At 31.1% G+C, this 13,788-nt stretch overlaps 1 protein-coding gene across 1 annotated transcript in view; it reads left to right on the top strand.

The window, feature by feature from the left end:
* The window catches only part of DNAJB14 (DnaJ heat shock protein family (Hsp40) member B14), a 40,145-nt gene extending 27,184 nt beyond the window's left edge, over nucleotides 1-12,961 (top strand). Inside the window, exons 4-8 of the mRNA XM_006918867.3 lie at nucleotides 2,606-2,791; nucleotides 4,272-4,366; nucleotides 5,154-5,263; nucleotides 6,095-6,267; nucleotides 8,078-12,961. Coding sequence (XP_006918929.1) covers nucleotides 2,606-2,791; nucleotides 4,272-4,366; nucleotides 5,154-5,263; nucleotides 6,095-6,267; nucleotides 8,078-8,202 — 689 coding nt within the window. The 3' untranslated portion in view covers nucleotides 8,203-12,961. The remainder of the gene's footprint in view (nucleotides 1-2,605; nucleotides 2,792-4,271; nucleotides 4,367-5,153; nucleotides 5,264-6,094; nucleotides 6,268-8,077) is intronic.
* The last annotated feature ends 827 nt before the right edge of the window (nucleotides 12,962-13,788 follow it).

Raw genomic sequence — 13,788 nt, 5'->3', positions numbered from 1 at the left:
CAATACCAACTACTGGTTTGGATGCAGAAAAACTGAATCATTCAACATTGGTAATGGGATATAAAATGACACAGTCACTCGGGAAAACAGTTTGGCGGTTTCTCAAAAAATTATTCAGTTACCATACAACCTAACACTTGCATTCCTGGGCAGTTATTGCATAGAAATGAAAATTTATGTTTATATATAAATGTATACGTGAGTGTATATAGCAGTTTTATCCATGATAGCCCCAAAGTAGAAACAACTCTAATAACATTTAGTGGGAGAATAGTGAAACAAACAGTGGTATGTCCATACTGTGGAATATTACTCAACAATAAAAAGGAATGTACATAACAGTCTGGATCAGTCTTCAAAGAATTATGCTGATTGAAAAAAGCCAATCCTCAAAGATTCTATTCCATTTATATACTGTATTATTTCATTTATATAACACTTTTGAAATGCCCAAATTATAGAAATAGGGAATAAATAGTGGTTGTCAGGGTTTATAGAGGGAATGAAGAGAAAGGAAGTCAGTCTGGTTATAAAAGGGCCACATGAAGATGGTGATAGAAATGTTCTATATCCTGATTGTATCAATGTCAGCATCCTATCTGTGATACTGTACTGTAATTTTGTAAGGTATTACACTGGGGGAAATCAGATAACAGGTACAGGGGATCTCTTTATTATTTCTTACAATTTCATTGTGAATCTAAAATTCCCTCAAAATGAAAAGTTTAAAGAAAAATGAATAAAGTGGAAGGTATCTTTTGGTGAAACAAGTGAGATTGAGGTGAAAAATGTATTTTGTAAGTCTTTTGAACATTGAAATGGATTTTGGATTTAATTTTTTAGAAAATAAGGAACTGAAAAATAAATCTTGATTGTGTGTATAGAAAATTACTCTAGCCACAGTGGATAGAATAAATTATCTTAATAGTCAACTGTGGATTATGACAGTATTTCACAAATACAAAATATCTTAATGTTTGGAAACTATTTTTTTAAAAGCAAAGACTTGCAAATAGAATTAGGTTACCAATATATCAATAGTTTAAAAAGTAATATCATTATGAAATTACCTGAAATGATAGTCCATTTAGTGTATAGAGGTCAAATCCTTAAATTGATATTATTACTGGAAGTACAACTTTGGCAGATATTGATAGATATGCTTCTTTTTTAGGTATAGGTTAATACCTTGGTGTAGTTTCTAAGTACATTGATTGGATCTCTGATTATGCTCTCCCATTGGAGCAACATTATAAACGATGGCTGTATTTCTGGGTCATAGATCTATTTGAGAATCTGTAGAAAGTTTGGACCATCTCAGATAAATGGACCATCCACATAACTTTTCATACAATAGGGTTCACAAACCATCTGAGACTTATCTCTGAATCCCAAGTTTAAGAAGTCCTATCAGAAGAAAAATTCCAGAATATCTATATATAATTAATTTTAGTGATATGTAATCAGCCAAAAACAACTACCTAATGAGCATCTATTTGCTTACGCAGTACCTATGGCAGCCACCACATGGGATCCAAAGAGTATTTTTTAAATATCCCATATTGCAAGAAGCTTATGATCTAGTTTAAGATACAAGCTGTATTTATGAAATGATTTTTAGAAATGTCACCATGAGACTAGGGTAGTTCCTGCTTTTAGATGAAATCATTACAGCTTTTGTAAATTATCTCAAGAAGACATTTTGATAACCAATGTACTATTGCCTTTTATGTATATATATATAATTTTTTCCAGTTACAGTTGACATACAATATTATATTAGTTTCAGATGTACAACATAAAAATTACACATTTATGTATAACTTACAGGTAAAATGATCATCTGATACCATTACCTCTTTTGGACATGGAAGTATGAGATGGGAAATAGAATTCTTTATGAATAAATATCATGAAAGTAGCAAAGTGAGATGGGAAAACTGGACACTATCTAGATTCATTCAAAAACAAATTCAGACTTTATGCTGAACCATGGGGATAATGCAATGAAAACAGAAACAGTCCTTAAACCTTTATAGAGCTTACTTTTAAGAAGAATAAATTTTTCAGGAATAGAATGTAGAATAGCTAACTCTGGCCTGGAGTGTACAAAAAATGGTTTATGGTGTAGGCTGCATAGAGTATACTTACTGTACTAAAAAAAAAAAATTTGACCTTGAACAAGTTTTCTAATGTTTTGAGCTTGAGGGGGCTCATCTGTACAGTGGAAATAGTAATGGATAATATAATAAGATGCTGTATTCAGAGCCTGGCAATTGGTAGCTACTGCTATTATTATTGGTTTGAATGATACTAATGAACGATTAGATTTAGCTAGTCGAAAATGAAGAAAAATGATATTAGTGGATGGAGTTCAAAAGTAAGAAACTTAAGATGGACATTCCTTTATGTTTAAGGCAGTAGGGAGACTTATTTGTCTAGTATAAAAAATTATGTTGGGAGGTAATAATATGTGTAATTGCAAGCAAGTATAATACCTTTAAAGGAAATTATTACTGTTTTACTATAACATGACAGCAGTTTTTATAGGGAGCAGTCTTTTATAATATAAAAACTTGCCAATTTTTACTCATTACTTTTTCAGAGATTGGAAACGCTTATGCTGTTTTAAGCAATCCAGAAAAACGAAAACAGTATGACCTCACAGGCAATGAAGAACAAGCATGTAATCACCAAAACAATGGTAGATTTAATTTCCATAGAGGTTGTGAAGCTGATATAACTCCAGAAGACTTGTTTAATATATTCTTTGGTGGTGGATTTCCTTCAGGTATTTTAATGGGAATTATAAATATTTTATGAAGCTAGAGATCCTTACCTCCAGCTGGCTATTTAGAGATTTACCTACCTTCTTCCCTACATTTATTATAGTTTTATAATCCTGTGATGGCTCTTCATGAAGGTAGAAGAAACATATTAGAGTTATTGCTTTTACTAAGTCTGCCTTTTTCCAAGAACACATTTTAATTAAAAAAATGAAAAGAAATGAAGAGTACAGATATTCTACATTTTGTATAAAGCTGAAGGAAAGATGTATAAGTGGGAAATCCAGCGGCAGCATCTTAGCTAAGTGCTGTTACAGCTGTGGACCACTGTATGGCATTGATTCTCTGCAGATCTTTATGGGTGTTTTACTAATAACATTCTACACTGCCAGTTTGGACGTATGTTGTGGTACTTTCCACCAAAATATTAAAATGTCTGGCTTATAAGTTGTATAAAAAGTGAGTTTTAAAAATTACATTGAGATAGAAATAATTACTTGAACTAGGCTATTGAAGTAAAATATTGTAGAGACACCACTAAGCGAATGGATTTTATAGTACCAGCATAAGTAATATTGAATTCTACTTACATTTACTGTTGTTAGGGTGGAAACTAATTTTAAGAGCAGCTCTTCTACGGTGTTTAAAATTATAGCTCGTCTCATTTACAACATTTCTTTAAGTGCTAAGTTAAACATTAGGAGAATGTTTATGAACGTAGCAGTATAATTTGGCCTTGGTGGCTCTGTCTAAGGATTATTGAGAAAGATTGTGGTATCGATAGAGCATTTTGTAAAGAATCCTTGAAGGAAAGAGAATGTGTAAATACAAATTAACGATTAAAACTATAACCTGTATTTTGACATATTAGGATACATAATTACCTCTCACAGAAAAATTATTGAGACTAATAATTCTGACTAGAACTATCAGAAATCTTTCAGGTTACTTTTCCGTAGTTGATTCACAGTTCTTTGCTTTTATAACACAGCTTACTTTGTGGTAGCCATTTCTCATTGGTCACCTTATTTGAAAACAACTTCAATGTCTACCACCAAGAGAATATTTGAATAAGTTGTGGTCCACATATACTGTAGTATATCAATATGGCTGTTTTTTTAAAAAATGAATTAGATCACTGCCCTTTGATTTTTAGAAATATTTGTGATATATTGATAAATGCAGAAAACAGAGTTTCAGAGTAATGATCCAAGGTTTGTAAAAGCAACCAACCACAACAAAAGTCCTCTGTGTGTGCAGTATTAGGGAGGAACTTGTATTCAAGTTTTCATAAAGAAAGAACTTCTACTTTACTTTAAAGGGTGCAATGTCTGGAAAGAATCATTCCTGTTTCCATCCACCCTTTCCTTATAAGACGAGACAGCAAGAAGCATTCACTACTCAAAGATGCATTATTTTAAGTAATTTTTTAAAATTAAAGAAAATCATTTATCTCCCTAATTTAACCTTGCTTTTAATTTCTAGGTAGTGTGCATTCATTTTCAAATGGACGAGCTGGTTATAGCCATCAACATCAACATCGACACAGTGGACACGAAAGAGAAGAAGAAAGAGGAGATGTATGTTTATGATATGATTAGAAATCGTAAAATGGCAAATTTCAGCTTAGGAAAAGCAATTAGAATTGTCTGAAAATGAGGCCAGTTCTTTTAAAAGAAAATAATTTCTCTAACCAGAAGTGTTCAACAGACTAGAATATCCCTTAGATATTGGGGGAACAGGAGTAGAAGTCAAGGTGGAGGGTGATTGGGCAATATAACACCTTCAGATTTGGTATCCTCTGATTATAATGAAGATAACCTGCAGTGTGCATGTGTTTTGCAGATAATTTCTTATTGTTGATCCTTAAGAATTTAGAATTTATACTGAAAAACTTAAATAGGATGATGTAACTTTCCTCGTTCTAATGTAGTTATATCTAATTATACACAGCAATTAAATTACATAAGGTAGAAAAGTAAGTGGAAGGAGCACTAGACTGGAAATCAGAAGGCTTGGGCTCCCACTCTGCCACTCATCAGCTTCTATGTTTCACCTTCAACCCAAAGTAAAAATAGTTTTACAGCCCGATGCATATAGAATCTCTGTGAGAGAAAGAACTTCGCATCTGTAAAATAAGATCAGGTTGTGTCACTGTTTCCAAATCAGGATCACTAGATGAAGCACCTGGAAAGCTGTCTTTTTAAGAATCAACCCAGGAAGTTGGTATGTTCAGGCAAATTTGAAAGCACTGAACCAGATGATCTCAGCTGTTCTTTCTGCCCCTAAGAATGTATGACAGCTGTTGGATTATTTACAACTACAGTTATATTACAGTTTGTTATTCTTTGATGATTTTTTTTATAGGGAGGTTTTTCTGTGTTCATCCAGCTGATGCCCATCATTGTATTGATCCTCGTGTCATTGCTAAGCCAGCTGATGGTCTCTAATCCTCCTTATTCCTTATATCCTAGATCGTAAGTAGCTAAGTGAACTGTTGCAAAAAAGAATTGTTGTTTCTTATCTGAGTTTCTTTAAAGGGCCTTATTCTTTTTTAAACTTTTAAGTGCCAAATCTTTTATAACTACAAGTATTCCAAATTTTAGAATGTCTAATTTTTAAAATAGTTATTCAACTGATAAATTTATGTTGTTTATATCACTTCCATTGTGGATAAAGACAGAAGTGCTGTATTTGAACTCGATAGCAATGTAATGTGATAGGTAATGTGTTGACATTAAAGTCAAAAAACAAAAGACAAAAATAGAACTTTCATTGAACTGATAAAGATTTCTGTTATTAAGGAGAAAGTTATTAAGAGTGACTTCACGTTTCTGTTTATAAAATATTGATTAAATAAAAACAAATATTTCTTTCTGTTATATGAGGTGTTTTCCCCCAATATACTATATATATAAGAGGTCAGGACACAAAAGAAAGTTAATACAGCATCCATTCAAGGAAACTTTAGTGTAATACAATAAACATATAGGAAACTTCGTAAAATCATACTGCCAGTGATTTTACAGTATTAAAGACATGCTGGTCTAAAAATAAGAAATAACTCTTTATTTCTTCCAAATAAGGTTTTTATTAATTAAAAATTAGAGAACTTATAAGAACATATTAGTATGGTATATTAAAATATGACTACTTTTTTATGGATGATAGTGGTTCGCAATTTGAGATAATGTAAAGAAATGATAACCAATAATAACCTATAAATTTTTAATTGTTAGCTTGGTTTATAGTAGATCAGAATGTACAATTTTAATTTTAAAAATAATGATCAAGCATTTCTTTTACAGTGGATCAGGGCAGACTATTAAAATGCAGACAGAAAACTTGGGTGTCGTTTATTATGTCAACAAGGACTTTAAAAATGAATATAAAGGAATATTATTACAAAAGGTAGAAAAGAGTGTGGAAGAAGATTATGTGACTAACATTCGAAATAACTGCTGGAAAGAAAGACAACAGAGTAAGTTTATCTAATGTTTAACATTTAAAAACTTATTCAAAGTCTTGGGAAGTGATTACTGTATATTTCCTCACTCAAGGATTGTTCTAGAATACTTAGCACAAATCAGAGCTCAGAACTTAAATGAGAGGTAAGTTTTAAGGTACATGTGGCCTATAATGGTATTTGGCACATAGCAAGGACTTAAATGGCTTTTGTGTTATTGTTATCAATAAATATTTGATTGAATAAGTGAATAATACCATCATTGAGACAATTGGTGATATTTGAATGTGCACTACATATTAGATATTATTGTTAATTTTCTGAATTTGAAAATTATATAGGAATGCACTTGTTTTTAAGAAAAACTTGCTGAAGTAATTAGGAATGAAAGGTTTTAATGTCTGTAACTTATTCTCAAATGGTTCTACAAAATAATAACCACAACAATAACATCAGCCTTTATTATAGAGAGAGCTAAAACAAATTTGACAAAATGTGAAAAAATTGATCAAAGTAAAATTTTTAGGGTATTCATTGAAATATTCTTAACTTTTGTGTAGATTTGAAATTTTCAAAATAAAATTCAAATTTAGCACATCTATAGGTTGGGTTAGTGGTTTTGAATAAAGATAGAAATCGGAAGGTCTCAGTATAACATTAGTTAATTCATTGAGTGTTTCACTTGTTGATTGGGATGAGATTATCTTGTTTTATAAATATTTTTTAAAAATTATTGGCCAGTGTATATATAGTCTTTTGCTAGGGTTTTTTTTATTTTGGAGTCGCTTTTAATACTCTAATGTCTAGATTGGTAAAACAGTAATTTGAAATGATGGAAAGGATATTAGACTGGGAGTTAGAGACTCTGCCATTCACTAGGCCTGTGAACTTTGGTTTTTCTACCTCATTTGGGAAGAATCAGCCACAAAGGGGTTTTCCAAGTGCCTCATTCGTAAATAAAAGGGGTGGAGTGATTTTGATTTAGTTGTTAAATTCAAGCCTGATTGACTGAATAAAGATCATTCCTGAAGATCTTTTTACAATTAAAATATACTCATACTTTTGAGTATGTTTTGTTTGTGATCCTGACTGATGGACCTACTTTGGTCAGTGTTTTCCAGAAAGTAACCAGTTTTTTTCCCTTTTTTGTTACATCTTCTCTAAGTGCTGCCACCCTTTAGAAGTATTAACAAACAGTGAAATAGCTTAGATTAACAGCAAAATAATAAAGAAAACTTCCCTGAAGAATGTTTGATTTCTAGTTCATTTATTTTTCTTTGGTAATGCTCTCCACATACTGAAGGAAGCCTCAGAAGTACTTACTAGTTGAATATCACTACTTTGTGAAGGAAGCTTTTTTTCTTTTTGTTCCTTCAGTAAGATCATTATATATCATTTTAACTCAAGCAAACTCAGAACAAGGTTTCAAAATTTTCTACTTCCAAGTTTTGGCATAATTAAGTAATCTGAAACCTTAATGAAAGGTCACAGCAAAAACAACCAGAAGCATTATTGAAGAACATATATCTTTAGGCTAAGGAGTCAAGGTGATGCTTTAAAGCAGTAGTTCTTAAACCAGAACCAGAGTAAAAGGAAAGGGTTGATAGGATTCTATTCGTTTCTCTTCCAGAGCAGCTCCTTCTTCTTTTGTATGCTAGGCTTCTGTATGGCTTTTAGGAGTAGCACTTGGATTTCTTTTTCTTTTTTTTTTTTTTAAGTCAATTAATAGAAATATATTGAAGGGCTTCTGTGAAACATCATTTGAGTTTAAACAACTAGGTAATCTAAATTATCTACTTAGTAAAATATTTTTGTTTGTTAACAGAAACAGATATGCAATATGCAGCAAAAGTATATCGTGATGATCGACTCCGAAGGAAGGCGGATGCCTTGAGCATGGACAACTGTAAAGAACTGGAGCGGCTGACCAGTATTTATAAAGGAGGATGAACTGGAATTTTATTTATATCTTTTAGCATACTCTTTATTTTTCCTGTGAGTTTAGTTTTATCATGACAGCTAAAGAAAAAAATATTGATGTTAAAAACTAAACTGCATTGTTGGTCCCTGAAATCTTGGACTGTTTATGACCTACTGACTCCTTTAAATAATAAGAAACTGAAAACTAAAAATAATATTATAGTTATGCTTCTGCAATTATTTTCACTTTAAAAGCTTATATGATTACTAAAAATGTCTCGAGAAAGAATTATCACATCTGTAGCAGTTTCCAGTTTTAGTGATTTTCCATTTTTTCCCTTGTCATGTAAATACTCATGGAATGATCTTTTTGTGTATGTTCAGTTATTGCCTTTTAATTCTTTTAGTGTTTAGCTCCATGAGACACTTCAGTTTAAGTCTATGGAATAAATGTTCTATGACAAAATTATATTTTCCTTGTCAGATGTCAAATGTGTGGAGTTTAAAACAATGAAACTTTCAAAAAGAAAAATACAAAAGCTGTTTAACTTTGTTTAAAGTCTTGTAGCATTATCAGCTTAGAGGGAATTGATATTTTTAATATTGCCATTATATTCCAAAATATATATCAAGATAAATGAACTGGTGTAGAATATCAGTTTGCTATTTATTTAGTTTTATGAATTGCTAAGCCATGTGTAGAAATGAAATACTATACTGATAAGTTTTAAAGAAAATGTGAGGAAATGGCTATATAGATATTAAAGTCTTCAACAGTAAATTATAGTAAATTTGCAATCCCGATAATTAAAGGGCCCCCAAATGTTCATACATATCTATCTTTGAAGACTGATAAGATTTATGGAAAAAAGGATCTACCTGTTTTTTCCCCATGGAAATTTGCTGTTTCTTCTTAGTGATCATTTAAGCAGGATGCAAAAGTAAATGAGTTCTTATTACTTATTACAAATAAGTGATAAGAAAAATTACCACTTTGCTATGTGCCTTTTAACCTGATTGCCAATTCTTAAACATATAAATAGATTACAGTACACTTATTTGATCAGAGCACGATCTGTTTGGCCATATGCAACAGTGAGCCAGAAATATAGCAGCAGATAGAATAGTAATTTATAGCAAGATATCCTGACAAAATTCTGAGCTCAAATCTATTCACCATTGAATAATTCAATTAATCCTATAGGAATAAGCTCTTTATAGTTAAATGCATAATATAAATTTGAAAAATCAGCCAGAAATTGAAGTTTTTGGTGCCTGTATATTGGGTATGCAATTATTTAATTTCTAATTTCCTATGTTTCACAATTCTAATATTTTAATGATTTTGCTTTATACTCAGTTAATGGAACATGAACACATTTTTGGTAGTTTTTTTGTGTTTGAGAGAATGCTATTGAGAGTGTCAGTATTTTGTTTAAAGATATTTTTCTAAATGTAGTTAATTTACAGCATCTGTTGAAACTTTTAAAATGACTAATCTTTTTTAAATGTTCTCTTATATCCCCTTTCCAGATGAGTCAATAGGAATACTTGAGTGAATCAGTAGGTTAAACTAAACAACATATTATTCTAGGAAAAGCAGACAGCTAAGCTTAACCAACTTTCTTTTAGAAATGCTACCTTTAAAAAATAGCAGTGCTTAAAAGAAAATACAATTTTAAATATTTTCTTGAGCCTGTAGAATAAATTGTTTAAAAAAGGTAATAGCATTCTAATTAACTTTGGAAGTTCATATGCATCAGAAAACTTAAAAAATTGAAATGAAAAATTTCATCCATTTATTTTTCCATTTTAATGGGAAATTTACACAATTGTGATTGATGCTTCTGTGAATTGAACTCTTGTTGACTGATTCTTTTTCCCTTAATCCTGGCTTTAAGGAGATAGATAAAGTTATCAAATTAAGTGAAGTTATTTATTATGAAGTCATACATGGCTTTTGGACAGTGTTATATCATTCCACTTCATGAAATATTTGGGGAAATGTGTTTGATAAAATAAAATTTTCAAACACATGTGGGAAACGACTGAGTGCCTGACAACTTAAGCTGCATATAGAGTATGCAAATAAGATTAAGTTCTTAATGTCACCTATATCATGGTGTAAAGGCCCAACCAAATGTGTTAGAATTTTGGGTTATTACCTACAAAGTAAGGAGACTTTAGCTATATTGAAATGTAAGATTTTCATGTTTGCCCCTCTTAAAAATACCAACATTTTCTTATTTTTAGCTACATGAGCTTTACAATTTTATTCGAAAACTTGTACTGTTCATTTTAATGATTGCCCTCACTCTAAGTATTGCTTTGCTAGCTTCTCTTACTGGCATTTTAGAAGTTTGGCAGCGATTATATTTATTAATGCTTTACATTTTTATCCCTTTTTACATATATACACAAACATCATTGTCTTTGTAAGGATTTGGGGGGAAAATAAATAATACCTTTTCTTCTGCTTTTTTGATTCCTTGGTTTCCAAATAGACTGGTGCTAGTAAGTTTCAGAAGTAATTTTGATCAAATCGGGGAATTTGTAAGTTTCAGATTTTATTTTTATCAAATCTGAGAATTCTCAACAATGGGGAATTTCAAATTATAGTTCATCTAATAAGTGAAAACACTATGTTTTGGAAACATTGCATTTCATTGTTTAAATTAGTATTTCTTTTATAATTATTACATGCTTATTTATGATTTACAGAGATTTGATACAGAAAAGAAAGTCCTTAAGGCATATATATATGCCAGTGCATTAAGCCAGTCTGCTTCTGTGTCAAATCAGGCATTCACAGAAACAGTAATGTGAAATTCCAGTCCTTTATTTAATTGCACTTTTATGCTTAAATTTTCTTCCTGTTAAATCTTCTATTACACTAGTATGTAAAATAGTTACCAAGAGAAATGATTGACATGTTCAGTTCCCTTTGTGGATTTGCAATATTTAAAATGTAGCTATTATTTAACTAATGTGGCATATTAGTATTACTTAATAGTGTATTCCTTCATATTCATAAAAAAATAAATCTCCACCTGAAGATATTCAGGCAGTGAAATATTTCTTGATGTTGGCCTGAGGACCAAATGAGCCATCTTTCCAGTCGAGTAAGTATTACATCAAAGGACCAAATGGTTCAAATGGAGAATTTGTGCATTTATTTAGCTTCCCCATATGAAGCTTGGGTTTAGTACTACCCATATTACTACTGTCTTTATACTGAGCTAAGCAAACTAAAAGGGCATTCATAATTTTTCTCAACTGAACAGAAAAATTTCCAAAAATGAATAATAAATCAGAATTTTAATCTTTATTGGCCACATTGGACCACTGCCTAGTTAAAATCCATAAAATTCTCTATACACTGGTAAAGAAAATAGTCATCTGATAATAACTTCCAATTTTTTTTTATTCTAATTTTTCATTACACAGAAAAAGTGGGTAAAATAAGGATCTTCAAGGAATTCTTGTACATCCCTTTAATAATCTGGCGGGCAACACAGTCCTAGAATTCAGGCTTCCTTTTTGCTTTCATTACTATTAAATAGATACTTTCATTTAAGTAGAAACATTTTATTTTCCCTCAAAACGCAATTCAAAATATACTCCTTATATTAAGGACTATGTAGCCACTTTTTTTGTAAATTCCCTGTGTGTATCTTTTTTCCTGTTGGTACGTGATTACTTATTTAATTTTATTATCTGCTGGTTTGGGGGGGCCAATAGACTTGTGAATATTCTGTGGATGTGTCCATGTATAGCTGTATATATATAACTCTATATATTTTTTCCAGCTATTACCTCAAATGTGTGATTGTTTAATGTATACGACACGTTTGCACAGAGCAGGGCTTCCATTATCAGTGGATATTCTTATTGCTGACTTTGAAAATCACACCACAGAATTTCATTGACGTGAATTCTTTCTGTGATATTTTTCATATTTTAAAACATTCCTATTATAAGGCCCATACTTCAAATATAATTGTACCTCTCTATATTTAGCAATCTGGAAATATGTATGGGTAAGAAGTGTTTATTGAAATGTCTTAGTTTAGTATGTTACCATTGAAAATTGGGATTACTGGTTGCCAGGCTGTCTAGAAACTGCATAGCTGATGATAGACAACTGGCATGAATGTGACAAGGTTCATTCACTTAAGCACCGGAATCGGTACAGTCCACTCTGATATCCTGTTTTGCTATTTAAGAACACCACTAAAATAATATGGATTTTTCAGTGACATTGGGTATTTTAAGCATCAATTTCAAAATGAATTCTTTTGGAGTTGGATGACTATGCCAATAAGAAGAAAGGAACTCACACATGAATATTTTGTAATTTATTTGTATTAAGAAATGCTTCTTACCTTTTTTTTTTTTTTGGATTGCTACATAAGAATTTCTTTCCATTTAGAGTTTAAATCATGTTTTTAAAAGCTACAGATAATTTTCAAGGTGTGATGGAATTTTAATGGAAGCCTTGTATAAAAAGTTAAATGAAGTGAAACTGGTAAAGGACATCTTAACTTTATTTGTTTCTAGTGCATTCAAGATTATATAATTAGATTTAAAAATGAAATGTCTGATTTGTAAAATATTTAATGTTATATCAGACTTATATAAAATAAAATTTTCTGTGTGAGAACTCTGTTAAAGAAAATGATTTCGATTTTTAATGAATGTTCTGCTGAATGATATATGATGAATTTTTGTCTTTCAGCCTCTGCAGTTTATCTTAAATATGAATAAAAAGGTCTGTTCTCACTGTAAAGGATTTGTTTTTATCATGTTTTCTATTCTTAATATGCCCTTTCATTCATTCATTTAACCACTCAATAAATATATGAATACCTACTATATGCCAGTGAGCTAGCTGAGTGTTGAACAAGACATGGAACAAGACAAAAAAATAATAATAATAACTTATGAAATTTACATGTAGCAAGGAAGATAAATGTCAAGTAAATAATTGTAATGATGATGAATGGTACAAAGAAAATTACAAGGTATAGTGAGAGCATATATCTAGAAGACTTAACCTACTCAGGGAGGACCAGGGAAGGTTTCTCTGAGAAACTGACCAAAAGCTGAAACCCAAAAGATAAGCATGCTGGAGAAGTGTTTCAGGCAAAGTATGCTAAGTTGATAAAGTCATAGAAACTTTACAGAAATGAAAACAAACTTGTATGATTATGGCATAAGAAAGCCAGGATAAATTAGAATTAAAATAGGGGCCTGATCCCATAAGATCATATATAAAACATGATGATAATAATTGCACTTTATCCTAAACAAGTAGAAAACCTCTGTGATTTTTAAGGAGGGAGATACATGATAAGAGTTGAGTTTTCAAAATATTTTAGTTGCCGTGCAGAGAAGACTGGAAGGCAAAAGTGAATGTAGGAAGGGTAGGAAGTTACTGTCCAAGGATAGATGGTCATATCTTAGACCAGAGTAGAAACATGGATAAGTGAATTTGAGAGAGATCCAGGAGGCAGAATCAAGAGAAATGTGATTACATCTGGGATGGAGGCAGCAATTAAAAATGTCTCAAAAATTTGGATATAAAGCGAGTAGAGAAAAATGGTAGTAGCTGGA

The sequence above is a fragment of the Pteropus alecto genome, unplaced genomic scaffold (assembly GCF_000325575.1).
Source record: "Pteropus alecto unplaced genomic scaffold, ASM32557v1 scaffold5, whole genome shotgun sequence".
Lineage (NCBI taxonomy): Eukaryota > Metazoa > Chordata > Mammalia > Chiroptera > Pteropodidae > Pteropus > Pteropus alecto.
The sequence above is the reverse complement of the archived record's forward strand: the minus strand, read 5'-3'. Positions and strand labels throughout refer to the sequence as shown.